The sequence below is a fragment of the Scatophagus argus genome, chromosome 20 (genome assembly GCF_020382885.2).
Source record: "Scatophagus argus isolate fScaArg1 chromosome 20, fScaArg1.pri, whole genome shotgun sequence".
Lineage (NCBI taxonomy): Eukaryota > Metazoa > Chordata > Actinopteri > Scatophagidae > Scatophagus > Scatophagus argus.
The window spans coordinates 19,150,076-19,169,561 of NC_058512.1; the positions used below are offsets into that span (position 1 = coordinate 19,150,076).

Here is a 19,486-nt window from a genome sequence, read left to right on the forward strand (position 1 = left end):
TTGGACAAACTCCACTCTGTGGGAAGGGAAGCTCAAGTTGATTTGTGTCGTTATTTTTAGTTACAAAAACTCTCACAGGGAAATTCTGATGTAACATTTCTCATGTAGCTCGATTTGATTTGATAAAAACATCAAAGAAACTAAGAAGCTCTGCAGCGCAGTAACAGTCACTAATATTGCCAATTCAAACCCCACTAAAGGAAATATTATGATGCTCACTGTCGAAGTCCCATCATGCAAAGTTGAAACATGCCCCAGAGCACATTCAGATGCAGCGGAGTGTAAAACAGGAACTGTAATTCTTCTTTTCTTTGTTATGAGTCTTCCTGCGTGTTTGTTATCAAAGAGAAATTCTTGGGACTTGTTGTAATGACTTGAATACGTCATGCGATCCCGTGTCTTTTCCTTTCTGTGCTTCATAAAGGAGGACCAGCCCTAGCATGTGACTACTCTCCAGCTTCTGTCTTCTTGTTCATGGAGCTGCAACTGCTAGGAAGCAGGTAGTCTGGAAGAAGCAGTGGGCTGTGAACTGTCTTTCCTCTTGCAACCAACAGAGTTAACTCTCTGTTGCTGGCTACTAAATCATCAACTGATTCAAATTATCATTAGTTCATAAAGGATTTTTAGTCTACTTCTCTAAACAGCAGACATTTGTTTAATCTCTAAAGAGAAGAATGTTTTGCTATACAGGAACTAATGCATTTTGCATTTCTGCAGGATTAGTATGAGTGGAGATGCCACCATGACAGAACATATGGAAGACAAACCATCACCAGATTATCCAATCAGAGCGCTGAATGCACTTTTTGAACGATATGTGTTCATTAAAAAACTGCAAGTAATTGGTAGGCGTATAAATAACTATTTAAATATCAAGTAAGTATACAGGAGTTTATATAATACAATAGGCAGTGAAAAGCTGTTGGTAAATCATGTTTGATAATTCAGGATGACGATGTCAGAAGTTATCTAGTGAAATCTGTTGGCTGCTCTCAGTCGCAGGAGATGAACTGATGTTAGTTAATGTTATAATTACACAAACTCACAGGGCATGTTAAGTTATTTCAATTTTAATGCAATGTACTTAAAGGGACAGTTAACTCAAAAATGAAAACTCGGTTGTTACTACTCACCACCATGCCAATGGAAAGTCAGGTGCAGTTTCTAAGTCCACAGAACATTTGTGGAGCATCACACCAAAACACATTTAAAGGTTAAAAACAGCACAAATGGCTCTTTACAGCCCATCTGGCATAATCCAAGTCAATATAAGTGCCCATGCACCCATTTCAGATGGGATAGGTTTTACACTAATATCCAGCAATGCTCAGTGGACTAAGAATCTTCATCTGACTTTTCATCGTCACAGGGGTAAGTAGCTAAGTGAATTACCAAATTTCCTTTTTTGGATACACTGCTCCTTTGAAGTATAATTAAGAGATTCCACCTATTATTGTTTTTATTTGTTACCTTTCAGTCAGTAGCTATAGCTTGCCAGGCAGAATTATGGTAGCTAACGCTAGATCATTTACTAGCTGAACACCTAGAAGATGCTACCCTTGCAAACTTTTTCAAAATTGTCTCATTTCACTCCCTTAAAACATCTTTGGCAGTCCATATGGACTCTTTCATGTGATGCACATTCATCACATCACATCCATCTGCAAAAGTGAGAAACTGGGGCCTCTTTTATAAACCAGAATTTTAAATTTAAGTATTACTTAAAACCAAATGCACTTACTGCATTGAGGAACTTATCTCAAAGCGTAGACTTGATGTAAGGGGTTTTCCTGTTGGTTGTATATATATCTTGCTGTTTGGGACGCGTCCAAACCTGTGGTGAGCTTTGCATGAGCTTTACAAACAACGCATAGCCGCAACAAACCCCCAAGCTCCATGTTTGGCTTTGTTTGTTAATCTACTACTGGCCTCAGTCTCCGTGATCTTGTCTTTCAACAAGTTTGATTTTCTCTTTTGGTCCATGGCCTTTCATAACTAAACCCTCATTTGTGCTGATGTTATATAAGGCACAAGGAAGAAGCCATCAGTTTAAGAGGATTTGAGCTTTATAGATCACATGTGTGCAAGTCACGAATGGGACTCATAATACCTGTTTAAGCGAAGTTGTCTGTGCTCAGCATTTTTTGTAAATCAGATGTAAGCACGACATTGGAAATGATCTCAAGACACAGGCCAGTGATTTTAGGGGGAACGTTGTCCCCATGGCACACCCTGGCTCAAATGTTAAGTAGACAGCTGATCAGTTTTATATACAGTGGGACTGAATGTGCCTGCACAGACTTAATGAATTATCTTGCTTATAATAACTCTTAACCTGTAATTGTTATCATCTTGAAATGATAACATTTACAGGTTGATCTATGGGCAGTACTTACTGAATACAGTGGCAAATGATGTCAGTGGGATTGAACTGAAAAGACCAAACAGCTCATTAAATATGCAAATTTTATAAAATCACGGTGAGTTGCATAAAATTAAGCGTGCATCGACAAATGGGTGATACATTATATGTCGAAAAAACAATTTTTGTGTAATAAGTACAAGTGTAACTGCTGTGTGGCAGCAGCTCCATCCCGTAACAGATTTCCCAGGTTATCACATCAAGAGACAATATATATTTATTTTTTTGTTAAAGGAGCATCATGTATTGTGAGCACCAGCCCAGTGTGAATGGTGTAATAAGTGGCAGACACTTTGTGACTGGCCTTTGCTATGCGTCAGAAAATTAGGAAGACAGAGTCCTCAGAGTCTGCAGGCTGAGCACAGCTGAAACACATTACACCTCACACTCGTGTCTGACACAATGACATCATAGGCAAATATTTGTTAAACATTTTGTGTTGTGTTATGCTCATGTAATATTTAGGCTGAAGCTGCCAGCACAGCTGATATCATGGACAGCCAGTATATCTCAGTGGAATTTGGGTGTAGCTTGGACAAAAATGCAGTACACAGGGGAAGGGTTGTCAAACTGGAGCTGGGAAAGGATTTGTAGTTTCTGTAATAAGCAGCACGTTGTCTTCTTTTATCAGTGAAAGCACAATTTTATTGGCTTTTCATTTGTTTTCTAGACGTCTTTGACAGAATTACAATTGTTCTGTCCTGTCAGCAACATGTCGTAACAACTAGAGATATAACATGCCACCATTTCAGTAGTTTTTATGCCATTCAGCACGTGATATTATGAGATGTATAATGAACTTTGCAGTCATACGTCAGCCAGTAGGGAGGTTTCAGACTTGTAGTGTTGTTTATTTCATCATTAGAAATGCAGCTTTGGAGAACTGCCGGAGGTGCTGCCCAGTATTTCCACAACTGGTTTCCATCTTATCCTCATCAGTTGAGCCTTTTCAGTTTTATATGGTGGCAATAAGGCAGTCTGCACACATCTCGTAAACTTGGTGTGTAATCATTAATAATGAAGCCTCCTCCAGCTTTGTTTCCTGCTTCCTTTCAACTTCAGTTCTTTAAATATTTAAATCAGAATTTTCCACATGGCATTGGTGAGATTTAATTTTTTCTTATGTCTATTTTGGACATTGTTTCATGTTAACAGCTATATAGCTAGATGACTGAAAATGTCCTCAAACTATGGGCATCTGTGCAGATTTTGCAATATGAAAGTAACTTCACGCTGACTGTCCTGAAACAGAGATCCTTAGTGTATAACACAGTTTAGAAGCATTTTTATAAATGAACTACATAGAAAGACTTTACAGTTATCATATAGAATTATCATATTTCAGAGAAGACTATACAGCCAAAACTGAATCTTGCATGATTTAACCCTCTAAACACTATAACCAAACGTGACCTACGGTTTCAGAAGCAGTTTTCCATGCTGACTGGGAAACATCACAACTGAGACTCTGACTGATCTCGGAACACACACCTCGGAGTGGAGATATCCCTGCTTTAATTTTCACATACATAAGTAAAATTGTCCATTTCAATTTACCAAAGCCGCTGAATCAGTTTCAGATTCCTGTTTGGCCAACATTCCAAAACCCAAAGACACTGGTAGGAAGCCGAAAATAAATCCTCATACCATATTTTAAATTCAGTTTATTTATATAGCGCCAATTCACAACAAAAGTTATCTCATGACACTTTCCAATTAGAGCAGGTCTAGACCAAACTCTTTAATTAAACTGTAATACAGAGAGCCCAACACTCCCCTTTAAGCAAGCACTTGGAGACAGTGGCGAGGAAAAACTGCCTTTTAGAAGGCAGAAACCTCGGAGCAGACCCCGACTCAAGATGGGCGGCCATCTGCCTTGACCGGTTAGGTTGAGAGAGAGAGAAAAACCATAGAAAATTTGGAGTTTGACACTGATTATGGGCATTTTTATTTGAACAAAGATTATTTTTTCTGACTCATTTTCTGCTCTACTTAATGTCTTTTTGCTACATGTCATTCATCAATGTCAACACCTTAGTCTTATGTGATCACATCGGTTACAGATTTCAGCTTTAAAACAAATGTTATATTAAAAGTCAACATTAACTAAAGCAAGTAAATGAAGAATCACTACAACTACTTAACTGTTGTAAAGCTCCTGAACCTGACACGTTTAGACTTCTCTAAATGACAGCAGCTCTGTGTAGCTGTGAGGTGATGTAGTCTCCAGCCTGATCAGAGCTGAACAGAAAAAATCAGCCCTGCAGCAGTGACTTTTAACCCTGAAGAGAAAACATGTAACAACTTCACATGTCTTCCTAAAGTCAAGTAAAGACAAAGCACAAGACAAACACTGGTGGCCACTGTTTAGGCCTGGCTGCCTGTGCTTAAGCTCTTTGTTGTAATACAGCTCTTGTGTAGACACTGTCTGCTAGTTGAAAAGGTTTGGCCTTTTCCAGTTCAGCAGTAACAGCATTGTTTGGCCTCTGAAGAGGCAGCCGGACCACACACTGAGCAGTATGGCAAAAGTTGACGTTCAACACACTGCAGCAAGCTGACGTGGAAAATAACACACATTTAGAAGATGAGATCTCACTGATTCCTGCTAGTTGATCTGAGTCTGAGAGTGAAGCAGAGCTGAGGAGCAGGACAGTGACAGGTAAATCGCTATGTGTTTGCGTCCCAGTTGCTCATGTATCACTGTTTCAATGTGGGTGCAGCATGTCAGGCTTCCCCTGACCTCTGCTCCATGACCTCTGACTTCTCCGATGCCAGACCCCCTGTGGGGCATGTCTCCTTTGTGCTACTGAAGATGTGTGTCACCACAATGCTCAAGAAATCCAACACTAGAGTAAAACAAATTAGAGCACACAGGGTACATGCATTTCTTTGTTATTTTTCACTTACAATATATCAGAATGTGATGCTAAAATAATACAGCAGAGTGAAATGTCGCACCCCTTATTTCTTTCCTGTTAATTAACTGAAAAAAAATGTGAGGATTTTGGGATAAAAAAGTCTTTATTACAAACTAAAATGTTTTTTTTCACGTCGTTATTTTAAAGTTTATTTTAAGTAAGCATTTTTAAAAAAGCACTTTGCTAAATATAAGCTGTCAAATGGCTGGACATTTGTAATTAACTGAAATAAGATGTGATGATCAAATGGTTACATGTATCCATAGCAACAAGATTTAAGGGGTTTACCACAATGTGGCCTTGAACCAAGAAGCCCTCTGACCTAAACAACAAAATAAAAGCACTATAGCAGTCTAAATACAGCTATTTAAAATGGGTCATTTGTCTTTGCCTCCTGGAATGGCCTGTACAGACACATTCTGATCTGCCACCTCTGTATTCAAAGGGTATATTTTTCACATTAATCACCCCACCACACCCAAATTTTTCCTGCCCGTCCGGTGGGGGAATCGAACCGGTGACCCTCTGATCACAAGCCGCTTCTCCAACCTCTAGGCCACGGCTGCCCCCATGAACACACGCAACCCATAGGAAGTTCTGTAAAAACTCACCTTCCCTGCATCTTCTGCTTTGTCCATCTGCATTTTGTTGAATGTACTGAGCCTGCCTTCTCCGTATGTAGTGAGATGGCACGACGACAGACATAAAGCTGTGTAACTGTTTATGAAGTTACATTACATTAATGTTAGGTAATGTCAGCTTTGACATAAACACTGCTCTCACTTATGTGAGAGGCAACCTGACCCTTCATATGTTTACAATGCAGTGTTCAGCCGGGAAACCCTGGGCTCTGACAAACACACACACACGCACACACGCACACACACACACACACACACACACACACACACACACACACACACACACACACTCACACACACAGAGACACAGACACACACACCTGCATGGCAACATTTCTTTCCATAGCAGCCTCCCCCCAGCTTGACAATGCACCCTGTCACATTTTGAAAACAGCTCAGGAATTTCTCAGGGACCACAAGAGCCTGCAGACTCCTCAGATCCCAACCAGATCGAGAATCTGTGGGATGCACCTGAATAAGCCAAATCCACCCCCCACATTCAACGCCAGTGACAGTAAATCTTGGGCCAGTGAAATACACTGATGTATTTAAAAATTTCACTAAACAGGCACAGTCTGCACAGGTGTAGTATGGGTGTGCTCCTCAGTTTATTGGAGTCCTGTAACTTTTATGAAAGCACATTCCCCAGAATTTCCATCTGTGCTTCTAGTCTTTTCCAAAGCCCTATAAAATACTATGTTAGTCCCCATGTTCCACATTTTATATCAGCTATATCAGCTTTTAATTAGTTCTTTAATGTTATAAAAAACAGGGAGAAATGTCACGATTGACAGTTGAGCATTGCTCGCAGTTGATTCAGGCAGGTGTAGTATGGGTGGGAATTCCATCACATGGCTCTACTACCTGATTACTACTGTGCAGTCGTTGGCTTTGTGCAAGATGTTATCACTTGTCACTGGAATATTATGACTTCACTTTTTTATAGAGAGAAGAAATGGAAACATGTCATCCATCTTAATATACGCCCATGCTGTTGATGAACAAGCAAGACTGGGCCCAAGTTTGGATATCACTGCAAGCACAAATGACTGTTTGCACCCTGTCTTTTTCACACAGTTTTTATCAGTTATTTATCATCCCAATATATTGTGCATCTCTACTCCCTAACTAACTTTAAAGTCACAGGAGTGAAGAAGAAAATACCAGCGAGAAAATATTGTGACAGAGAAAGAGTAGGACAAGGTAAAAAAAAAAAAAAAACTAACTAAAATGAGGGGGAAAAAAACACAAACCACAAAATAAATAAATAAGACACAGCATTGGTTTAAGTTACCAGTCTCCACTTGAATATGCAGAAATATACTCTACTAGTCCCAGTTTGACACATCAGTAATGTTGTTGAAGTAAATCAGAAAAGGCAGTTGACGCAATAGGTGCCTTATTAGCTCTCAAAGTGAATTTGATCATCCTCAGCTTAAGGTGAAACATAATGTCCCTGATCCACCTGACATGGGATGGGGGCTTAGAGTTCTTCTAATTTAATAGTATTTGGCGACACGCAAATAAGGTAGTAAAGGCCACGACATTGTACATATTTGGTGGCCAGTCACAGTTATCAAAGGGTGTAGATCAATAATCATATGAAAAACCTCAATCAAGGAGGTAAATATTGCTATCCAGAGTGTGTGAAGAGAAGGACGTGTCCAAAACATATGCAATAAGGTCGCCGGTGCAGGTTTGCACCGGTCACATGTTGGATCGGTATTGAGGTAAATTTTGGCCTTGGTTAAGTGGACACGATGAACAATGTTAAATTGTATAACGCCATATCTACTACATGAGGAGGATGAGTGTACTCACTCTAAAACTGACTTCCACAGATCATTAGAGAGGGATGTGGCAATGTGTCATAGATCCTAGTGATGGCACCCTTATGACTTGGCTTTGTGGCTAGGAGAGTATCTAGGGGTGTCTCAGGTGGTAGCTCAGGAAAAGGTGGTAACCATTTCTGACATAGTCCCTATTCTGAAAATAGTGGAAGTGATATGACTGGGGTAGGCCAAATTTCCCTGACAGTTGAGCGAATGATGCAGAAACCCCCTCAATATACAGATCTTTAACAACTCTTATTCCGTTCTCATGCCATGCGCGAAAAGAGGTGGTTTGACGCATTAGGTGCCATTAAGGAGGCTTTTGGCAGGCCGAAATGCTTCCTAAACTGTGACCAAATTTTATATGTGTGGGCAAGTCTTAATGACATCTTAATGGTTTAATGAGCAATTAGCTCACCAACCAACAAAAGCTAATGGTGATTGACATGCAGTTGGTATATGCAGTGGCGTCTCTGGTGCAGAAAGCCTGGTGGCGCACAAAAGCTGAAGTGCAAAGTACTTGCTCGGTGAATCCAAATCCAAATGCACCTCATTGATTAAATCACAAGCATGCATTAATGTAACATGGGGCAGGAGTAAGCAGAGGTGGAGACAGAATATGAGTGGTATTTTTCAATAACATGAGTTTACAGATTACGTTGTTGTACAGCATCAAATTACAAATCTAAACTTATTAAGCAATAAACTGTCACTGTTATAAGACATCCAAAGCAACATTTTCAGAACATTTTACTACCCTGCTAGTGGTAGCTGACATAACAGCTAGCTGCTGGTTGAAGAAACCATTGACAAAGTCCTGACATATGTCACATTGATTAGTGTTACCTTCTAACAGCATGGGGCGATCCTGATCAGGCCCTACATCTCATAATTGTAAGCACGTTTAACATGTACAGTTTTCAGCTGTTAACTTGCGCACAAAAGGAAGACTGTTAGGAGCTGTCCTGACTTTGATTCAACAAATATAGCGAGATATTTGGAATGCATTACAGTTCAATTTTTTCAATTCAGTTTATTTATATAGTGCCAATTCACAACAAAAGTTATCTCATGACACTTTCCAATTTGAGCAGGTCTAGACCAAACTCTTTAATTAAATTGTAAATAGAGAGAGCCCAACATTCCCCCTTGAGCAAGCACTTGGCGACAGTGGCGAGGAAAAACTGCCTTTTAGAAAGCAGAAACCTCGGAGCAGACCCCGGCTCAAGATGGGCGGCCATCTGCCTTGACCGGTTGGGTTGAGAGAGAGGGAGAGAGAGAGAGAGTGCAAGGGAGAGAGGCAGAGGGGGTGGGGTGTGAGAGAAGGAGCACACAAGCAGAGATGCATAGCAGCACTAATAATACCAGAAGTATCGGAAATGTAGATAATGATAATGACAATGAAGTATACAGAAGGTATTATGGTGATTTTGATAACAATAGTAGTAACAATAATGGTAGTAGCTGTATTGAGTCGTGACAGAATTAAATCAGATTATGACTAAATAGTAGTAATCGCAGTAGGTTTTGAGCAGGACGACGGCAGGACCGCAGCAGGAGGTCCAGTCATGATCGACAGGAATCTGCAGGACAGTTCTGCCATTATCGTTTCTAATTAATGTACATAATATGTACATAATGTTCATGTCATGCAGTAGTCGACAGCGACATCTGGTGAGGCCTGGCTCCAGCAGCCCCTAATGTAAAGACACCACAGGTTATGTGCATAGACTAAAATGTTAAGTACAAGATGCACTAAAATCATCTTATTTGTATGTAAGATGCTTCAGTCCATGGTAACCACCACATAAGACATGCAGCAGCCTTAAGGAAGAACTGAGGTAATGGCTATTTCAGAGAAGCTCTGTGATCTCGAGCCCATACATGCTGACATGTTAAGATTTCAACATCTCTTTCCTCCTGTTAAATGTTCATTAAAACTTACTGCAGGTTATAGTAGCCTTGTGCATAATAAAATCCTTGGTAAATCTTAGAAGGACCCTTGTAGGTCTGGTTTTATTAAGCCTGGAGAGGCCTGCATGTAGTACCCACTTGTGGTACCAGTGTACAAAAGTGAGCTTCAGCTTCATGTCTTGGTGGTCTTGCTGCTTGTTGCATTGCCTTAAACATTATCTACAAGTGTAGTGTTTCTGTTTGCTGTGCTGGAGATGTGACTCTGTACAGCCTCCACATCTGCTCTTCGTTGATCAAACTGCAACAACATCAAACAAGACGAGATTTCCACAGAGTAACAGATGGGGGATTGGTTGATTTAGTGATCAGTAGCACCAAATCAATATTTGACTTAAGTGACATCAAGTAAAGCATATTATGGATCTGTCAGTAACAATGTGTCTGTGATGTGATTTAAGTAGGAGTAAGAATTGCTGGTTTACAACTTTTACTATTGATTAAATATATGTTTTAGGGAAAACTCCATTGGAGTTCGGTGTTTTTTGTTTGTGTGTTTTTTTTTTTTTACAGATGGTACCTCTGTTAAAGATAATAGAATATAGCCAACAACTTTGTCACTTTAATGTAACATCAATCAGGGGAGATGTACATTTACATTCTACAAAAAATGATTACATGGATGGAATCTGTTCCTGTATACTAATTAGTCTAGTGACTAACCTAAGCTGTGTCTCCAGTTGCAGCTGTTAGTCATTAGTTCAGGGTTTTCAGTGTAGTCCTTAAAGCCTAACTGGGCTGAACAATCACTGTTTATGAGATACAGTAAGTTGCATACTTCTTCGCTACTACCAGAGCCCTTGAATGCCTCTCAGAGCCCTCAGAGTGTTAGCACAGTTTAGTGATGCTGAGATGGACTCCTGTAACTCATTTATTGCCTTTGGGTGTCCTTTTGTGGCATTAAAATGACATGTGTGGGATGTGCCCCATTAGTTTACTGAACTTAGCTATCCTCACTAGTCAGCACCAGAAATACTATTTTGTTTTATAGTTACATTTAAATTATGAATTGACATTTCATTTTCACTGAAAAGTCACATCTTCCTAGTCAAATGGTGCTTTGTGGCTAAGATGTTACCCATCCGTCTGCCATGTGGGTGCTAGCATTTACAATACAGTTACACAATGTGATTACGACTTTCAAACTGCTCAATTTTGACTGCTTGCTTTGGTTTTTTTTTTCGATTAGTTAACTCGTTTAAACTTCTGTTTAAACGTCAGAGAAAGTTAGTTGTTAGAAAAATTCCAAGACCACAGCGACTTGTGCTTCCATTTGTGAAATCTGTCTCGATATAACCCATGGTCCTATATCATCTGAAATCCATGTCATGTCATTTGCAAACACAACAATCAGGGCATGTTTTTTTTCCCATTATCATCTCCTCTTCAATATTGCATTCAAAGTGAAAAAAATTTATAGATTGCTGGTATTTATGTCTGAAATACAAATGTCATCAATAAACATGAGCATGCATGTTTTTAATGCAGTGCATGTGTAGTATTGCTAAATATGTGAGCATGTTTTCTCCATCTGTTTGAGCATTGCCATCTTGTACTGTGGTAGGCTTTCTCAGCCATCGCGAGCAGTACTAAACAAATGTTATATAACCTCACCATTTATTATAAATGGTTGTTAAAGTCACGAGGAAACCAAAATTATCAGTTATTCATCTATCTTGGTTTTACAGTTTTTTGTTTAGGATTCAAGGAAAAAATGCTGTTGGCTTTTTTGTGTGACCACAAGTTTATGTCTTCAACATCAGAGGGTAGATTTGTTACTTGTAAACAAAGCTGCCAGCATTGTGATGGTATGAATATGAAATGAGGGCAAAACCTTCATTGGGTACTCACTGTTGACTCACAAAGCACTGTTATAAGTTGAAGAGAATGGAAATGAACCAGCCAGTAAACATTAAACACCACTGAGCACTGATTTAAATGATCTATAGTTGCATGGTTTGGAGTGTATGGGTGCGTTTTGGGTGTCTCCAGTTCTCGTTTTGAAGTTATACGGTAATCGGCATAATCTGGGCATCTGGCCTTCGTCTTCAAGCGTCTTTGCCCCTCCCAACTGTAACTTTGTCCATAAGCAGGTCTCTGATCAGATGCAGACAGGGATGTCACTGATATGAGGTAACCATCTTAAACCACCATGCCATATTATGTAAATGAATTGCTTAATGAAAGCTTATTATCTCACAGAGTTCTGACTCTTGCCACTGACTGTGGTGGGCCACCCTTCTCCTATGCAGCCAACCCTATTAGAACCATTTGGATTGGTGTGGTTTTCAGTGGAAAAGATGGTGTCCATCAATGGTCCCTGAAAGTTTTGACATTTGTTTAGTTTGGAAAGCTGCATGTTGAGGTTAGTTGCAACGGCTTCATCAGTTATTAGATTTGATGTAGAAATACTGTTGTTGCTGGCATTTCAACTCACATATCAGTCAGATTTTTGTTTGTCCTTGTTTGTAAGATCTTTCTCAGTTGCTGATTTGATTTTTAAACAACTAAACTAATTCCTGGTTGAAACAGTAATATGTTGGAGATTTTGCAATTTAATGTGCAACATCTATAAAGAGAATCTGTCTGTCGTGTTCATATACTGTATATTTACTGTATATTTTTCAAAAAGTACAATACATCAATTAAAGGAGTGCAGTATTAAGGCTTAGGGTGAGTTTCTAGTCTGATGTTTTAGTACAGAGTAATTAAGACAAACTGTAGGAAGGTGGTGATTCAACAGATGTTTGTACCCTGTGTTTTTTCTTCATATCCTTGGTAATAGATACCAGAAATCAGACATTTAACCCTTTCACAATATCACAGCATTTCTCTCTATATTTACACTATTTCTCACAGTCTCTGTGTACATATACGGCACACACACACACACACACACACAAAGGTCTTGGGGCAATATTAGGCCACCTGACCATTACACCAACAGGGACTTTAGTGGCACTGCATTCTAAATACATAGACAACTTTGCAGCTGTAACAGCTTCCTACTCTTCTACAGTGTGTTTCTGTGGGAATTCCTTCCCATTCATGCAGTAGAGCAATAGTGAGGTTAGGCACTGATGTTTGATGAAAAGGCCTGGCTTGCAGTCTTCGTCCTAGTTCATCCCAAAGGTCTTTGATGTGGTTGAGATTAGGGGTCTGAGCAAGACAGTCAATGTCTTTCACACCAAACTCATCCAACCATGTCTTTATGGGCTTTGTGCACTGAGGTACAGTCATGCTGGAATAGAAAAGGGCCTTCCCCAAACTGTTGCCTCAAAGTTGGAAGCATAACATTGTCCAAAATGTGTTAGCACGCGGAAATAGTGTGACCCCCCCCAACACACACACACTCTCCATAAAGAGTTGTTTCTGGATACTTTAATCTATGTATTCTAAAATGAAAAATGAATTGATGTGTTTTTGATTTGAATTCACTTAGTGAATATCTATGTGCTGTCTCCCCCAGGTATCTACTTGTTGGACATGATCTACATTGACTCAGCCTATCCTGCATCGGACAGTATCATAGAGACAGAGCAGCGGACCAATCAGATGAACAACCTTTTGAGGGTCATCTCCGACCTGCAGATGTCATGTAACTATGGTAAGAGAGAAGTAACAACATCTGTCATCATCTATTTGCTAATGTTATATATATATATATTACATTATATTTGGTTTGCTGTTTTTAGATCAAACCGTCAAACATCTTTTTAACTGCCCAAAGTGAAAGCTATAGGAAACATACAGCATGTGTTATTCTCCCCTTTTCTGAACACAGAAAGTGCAAATTAAAAATTTTGATTTTGATGTTTAAATGCTCATTTTTGTACTTGCTGGTTTTGAGTTTTGTTGTTTTAACTTAATTTGACTAAAAAATACAATATATATGGCATATCATATGGAGTGCTTTTGTTAAGTGACTTCTCCCAATCTTTATTTTCTTCAGATTACTTGGTAACCCTGCCACATGTCCAGAAGTATCTGTTGTCAGTTCGCTACATAGAAGAACTCCAGAAATTCGTAGAGGATGACAACTTCAAGTAAGTTTAATCTCAATAACTTTTTATGTCAATGCCTTTGCCTATTCCACTCCTGTGGATGAACGGTCTCTGTCGTTGACCATCCTCAACTTTCCTGTAGCCCTCTAAAGGCCAAATTAAGAAGACGTTCACTGAAAACTCTTACAACATGAGCTTTTGTCTAGCACATGGAAACACGTAGGTGGGCGTGAAATTGACGGGGTCAATGCACAGGAAGCAGGATGGAAAACGACAGGCAGCTGGTTTTATCTTTCTCCCCGGGGAGTTCCTTCATCCAGCAGACACTGATGACTTTCTCAGGCAGCGTCTTAGGTCTTCTGCTCAGAAATAGTTTTGGCTGCCACAGCTTGTCACAGTTTGGATTTGGCACTTTATTTTGGGGAGTGGGACATCATCATCAGGTCTCTGGTTATACTATACTCTCACTTCTTCAGGCTGCAGTTTTGGGTGGGATGTAAAGTATGCATAAATAAATCATAGTTTGAGTTGTAATTATTACGTTTTTAGCAATGTATTCATGAAATCACTGGGTCTGTATTGGCCGACTCAAAGTAAAGTTGTGTAACTTTTGAAAGAAGAAATGATACATTCTTTTTCTCTCAAATTGAAAAGACACCCATACTTGCTTCAGTATTCAATATTGGTAGTTTTATTGCTACACCCTCACTTGGCTACAGACTACTATTTCATAGTAGCTAAAGTTAGCTGATTATCTTTCCACATGTTGTACTGGTAAACTTTGTTAAACGGGGGCAACACCCTGCTTGTGTGAATATATGAATGTTTTAGTCAATTGTCGTACCCCTGAAGGTGGCCAGGCCACATGGAATTACAAGACTCTACTTACATCGTCTACAGAAGCAAGAGAAAACAAAAGGAAAGCAAGATAAGTAATGGTGCTGCACAGATATGTTTCAGACACACTGTGTCAAATATAACCTTGACAAGCTGCAGTAGTTCCCAACCTTTTGGATTTAACTCCCACAAGTAAGTTCTGTTTACCTGTTTCCTGCATTAAAGGTTCACCTTATTGGTAACACGACTTAAGCCAAAACATAATTTTTTGCTCTTAGGTTGTTTAATTTATTTACTCAAAGGCCTCTATACAGGCCTTTAAAATTCACAAAACTCAACAAGATAATACATACAAACAGCACAAGACACAAATATCCCCCATTTTTATTGGCACTCGTTTGTATTTAACTCAAAGACCTGAAAGTATCCTAAAACTTACATGAAAATAAAACAAAACATATAAGAAGAATTGTAAAATATATAAAAAAAAGAAAAAGTAGTCTTTTTTTTTTTTAACAATTTGTTTATTTTTTGGCATTTTAGAATATTATTGTTGGACACCCTGATTAAGGCTGTGGAAGATGAAACAGTATAACACAGAGAGATACAGGAAGAGGTATTATGATGACATTGGCTATGCTACACAGACTACCTCGGAACTGTTTTTTGTACAAGCCTGTAAGCCTTTTTGCACTCTATTCTGTTCTTGATCAATAACGTGCATTTTATCTTATCTTAAACGTGTTTAACTCTGTTGTTGGACATTTTAATATGTGAGTCTATGGAGATAACTTCAGTTTAGGCTTCAGGTTCATCTCTGGAGGTTGTTGTTTAATATCTTTTTAGATTATTGATGAACAGATAAAGTAATATTTGGTTGTCTGTGAGGGGAGCTGAAACATTCATTTGTATCCACCTGATGAATCTATGACCAATATTCACTCTCCATGTAGCTCGCTCCTGAAAGGAATATCTCTATGTTCCCAGGCAGTTGCTAAATGTGTCAAACAGATCCAAAATTCAGGTTTAATTATTATATCTGGAAATAGATTATTGTTGGTTTTGAAATAGTCTTTAATCTCTTATTGTGGCTGTCATTGTAAGAATAATTTTAGGAAGAATTTTGAGGGTGCAAATCAGTCATCTGACTCATATCTCATATCTGAGTCTGTTAATTTTCACCTTGTTAAAATGTCTGATCTAAATGGTTGCTACAGCAGTCTAAAATGTGCAAGTGGAGAAAAGACAGAGAAAGACAAACAGCCCATGGGGAGCTTTAGGATGACCAGAGCATTTCAGAGGGCACCATTAACCTACACACACTGACATCACTCAGAGAGGAAATACACTTTCCAGACCTGTGTGTTTGAAAGTAAGTTGAAATGCGACAGAAGCTCTTCTGCAGAAAGTGTGTGTGTGGGCAGGTCCTGAGAGCTTGTCATCAGTTTTGTCAGTCAATAATCTGTTAAATCAAGAGTGACTCTGAGGTGAGTTGACATCCAAAATGATGAAGGCACCAACAACAAATCATGATGTCATGATGTGTTTCACCATTTTCTATTGTTAGACACGATGAAATTTTTTTTAAAAAATGGGATGACTTTCAGGTAACTTTTTACAACTTTAACTTTACCGGCAAGGAGGGTCTTTCACTTAATTTTATGATAAATCCAGAAAAGATTATGAATGTCTTGCCATGTCAAGGCAAGTCATCCATTAGTTATTGAAACATATCTCTTAAAGCTCGAGTCGAGTTAAGGTCAGAGAATTGCCAAAGTTATTTTGTCATTATTCATCCTCTGAGCAGCATATGTCAAAAAAGAGTAGCAAATTATCACATTCTGTTTGACCCAACATCTCCAATTTTGGAATCTGGATTTAATTAGTTCCTTTAGTCTTCAATACATGTTTGTCTGGATAGTCTGGATAGACATGGGTATAAGCTGCAGTATGATTGGTGAGCGGACTGTGATTAGGTAATTCTAGCTGTTAAATTATCTTGAGTAATACATCACAGCAGTATTTCTGTCCAGGCAGAAGTAAGTATCAGCTAATCATAGAGCAGCAGTGGGCTAGTGTGTCTTATGGAAGCCATGTGTGTTTCAGACTGTCTCTGAAGATTGAACCTGGCAACAGTTCTCCTCGCATCGCTTCTTCTAAAGAAGACTTGGCAGGTAAGACACATTTGTTAAAGCACTCATTCATTAGTTTGCCATGGTGGTTTGGCCTTTATTTCACACCAGGTGTTTATTTAAGTTACTTTTTTCTTTGTTTTCAGTAGGCTCATTAGACGAAATTGTATTATTTTTATTGAAATGTAATAACATCAAATTGATGTTTTCAATAAATCTTCAAGTAACTTTACACCTATTAACATATACTTAGAGTTACCCATGAATTGTTGCATACAACAGAAAACATAAGAAGATGTTAGAAGATAACGATGGCAAACCACTCATGGCTTTCATAATAAGTAACCTATATATACTCTTCTCATTAGAGCTAGAGGATCTTGCCACTAATAAAATTAGAAAATCGCAACCTGTTGTGTTGTTCAACATTGTGTTCATCTTAGGTGCTTTAAACTTTTTGAGTGGTATGTCTGTTCCATCAATACCATTTCAAATGACAGCGAAATATAATATGGATGCTCACACTGAGCTGGAATGAATGGAGCGCACATAAACAAATAACCCTTAGAATTGGCTTGCAGGGAAAGTGACCACTACAGGCTTTAGCCACATTGACTAAACAGTGCGACATCATGAAATACAGAGACAGAATCATGTTACATGAATATTACAGTGGTAATATTACAATTTACATTGACAGTGACTTGAAAATAACAATTCTAAAATAAAGGTGTCTGAACTTGAAGAATTCACAACATGCCATAAATAAATTAATTTGTAACTTTTGGGTTGGGTTTGCACTGATGATATGGACTGACTATAGTTAGTAGACAATAGCAGAATAATGATTGATTACTCAATCAATTGATTTTCTGCAGTTTGAGTTAATTACACCAAGTTTGTATTAACAGTTGATTGATTATATTTTGATTGAGTTGGAAAATAAAACAGAGCGCTAGTTGGTTTAATTTCCATCATTTTCTGATTATATTCCAACTGCCTTCACCTCTCTGTGTTCTCTGAAGTCATCGTGGAGGTGAGGAGGCTGTACATACTGTGAACACACAAGTTGCAGAGAAACAAATGACTTTCCTGCTGCATTTGTACTTCAGTTTGCAGACATGCCAGTGCAGTGGGAGCGAAAAGTTCCATGAAGACATGTAGCTGAGGGCCAGCCAGCTTACTTAATTTTCTTTATTCTGTTGTGTCAGGATTTGGAGTGGTGCATTTGGAACGGTCTGAGATGAAGTAATGCAGCATGATCAAGCCAAGAGCTGGATGTGGGTCTGGATAATAAAGAGGGATGAACCTAGAACCATATCAAAGAGAACACAGTGCTCTTCGGCTGTCTCCATATGTCATTTATCATTTTCATGACCATGATAACTTAAAGTTCTGATAATGTCAAAAAATTCATCCCTTTCTTAATATAATTAGGGGAATAGCTAACAGACATAAATAAATAATAAGAATATCACAGCAATTTATTCAGTTGCTAATAGTAATTAGTTATTTATCGGTTCAATATGTTTTGTTTTTTTTCACTGAAGGGAAGAGTTGAAACATTAAATAACAACAGTAACTATTAATGATCTGACCTGATCCTACGATTGGTATTAAGGGCGATTTAAGAATATTTTAATGAATTTGTATCAGCTGAACTAAAGCTGATCAAAAACCAATTGTTTGTTTTCTCTGCTTTGTTTTGTTCACCTCAGCCTGGCAGTATTGCAGCAAAACAAAAAACAGATTTGAAAGAAATACTAAATGGTGGAAAAACTGTTTAGTGCAGACGGACATGGCTTATATGGATAAATTCATCTAGATACACAGAACTGAGGGGGAAAAAAGGCATTTTGTTTCTGAGACTGTTTGTTCAGAATTTATAGGCCAAAATGCATCATTTTTAATAGCCCTGCTATTGGGTCAGTATCAGAAGCAGCAACAATAGGCTTCCAGAAGCAGAACAAGATGCAATAGGGTTTTATAGTTGTATTTATAGTATTTTTAGTCTTATATGTAGAATAATGAATTCTTCTCAATGTGTCATGCAGTCATCCTTGTGGTTTCAAGATATAGAGATATAGTGCCCAAGATTCCTTCAACAGTTACTAGCCAGAGCTCCCGCTATTTCTTATAATACTAGCTTTTACTTAATTTAATATTAACCAAATGGCAATCACTTGCTGGTGAAAATTAAAATACAGAAATATAGAAGTCATATCACAGTATTGGGCGGCACGGTGGTGCAGTGTCGCCTCATAGCAAGAGGGTTCCAGGTTCGAATCCCGGTCTGGGCCCTTCTATGTGGAGTTTGCATGTTCTCCCTGTGCCTGCGTGGGTTTTCTCTGGGTACTCCGGCTTCCTCCCACAATACCAAAAACATGCACATTAGGTTAATTGGCTACTCTACATTGCCCCTAGGTGTGAGTGTGAGAGTGTGTGGTTGTTTGTCTTTGTGTGTTGGCCCTGCGATTGGCTGGCGACCAGTCCAGGGTGTACCCCGCCTCTCGCCCGTAGTCAGCTGGGATAGGCTCCAGCTCCCCCGCGACCCTGACGGATAAGCGGTATAGAAAATGGATGGATATCACAGTATTTGTTGTAAAATATTATATCAAATGATCCACACTATGTTCAGCATGTCTGTGGCTTGGTGGATGTGTGATTTATCTTCTTTCTGTTTTGCGTATCACTGTTTTAAGGTCTCTTCCCATATTTTTTTTAAACTT

The 19,486-nt window shown here is 38.8% G+C and overlaps 1 protein-coding gene across 4 annotated transcripts in view; it reads left to right on the forward strand.

Moving 5' to 3' along the window:
- LOC124051386 (ras-specific guanine nucleotide-releasing factor RalGPS1-like) overlaps nucleotides 1-19,486 on the forward strand; it is a 79,928-nt gene that overhangs the window by 46,409 nt on the left and 14,033 nt on the right. For 3 of the 4 annotated variants that reach the window (XM_046374702.1, XM_046374701.1, XM_046374703.1), the window contains 3 exons: nucleotides 13,254-13,391; nucleotides 13,737-13,830; nucleotides 16,732-16,799. In XM_046374702.1, coding sequence (XP_046230658.1) covers nucleotides 13,254-13,391; nucleotides 13,737-13,830; nucleotides 16,732-16,799 — 300 coding nt within the window. Of the gene's footprint in view, nucleotides 1-13,253; nucleotides 13,392-13,736; nucleotides 13,831-16,731; nucleotides 16,800-17,968; nucleotides 18,977-19,486 lie in introns of those variants that run through there. The other variant, XM_046374704.1, reaches the window with a different exon arrangement.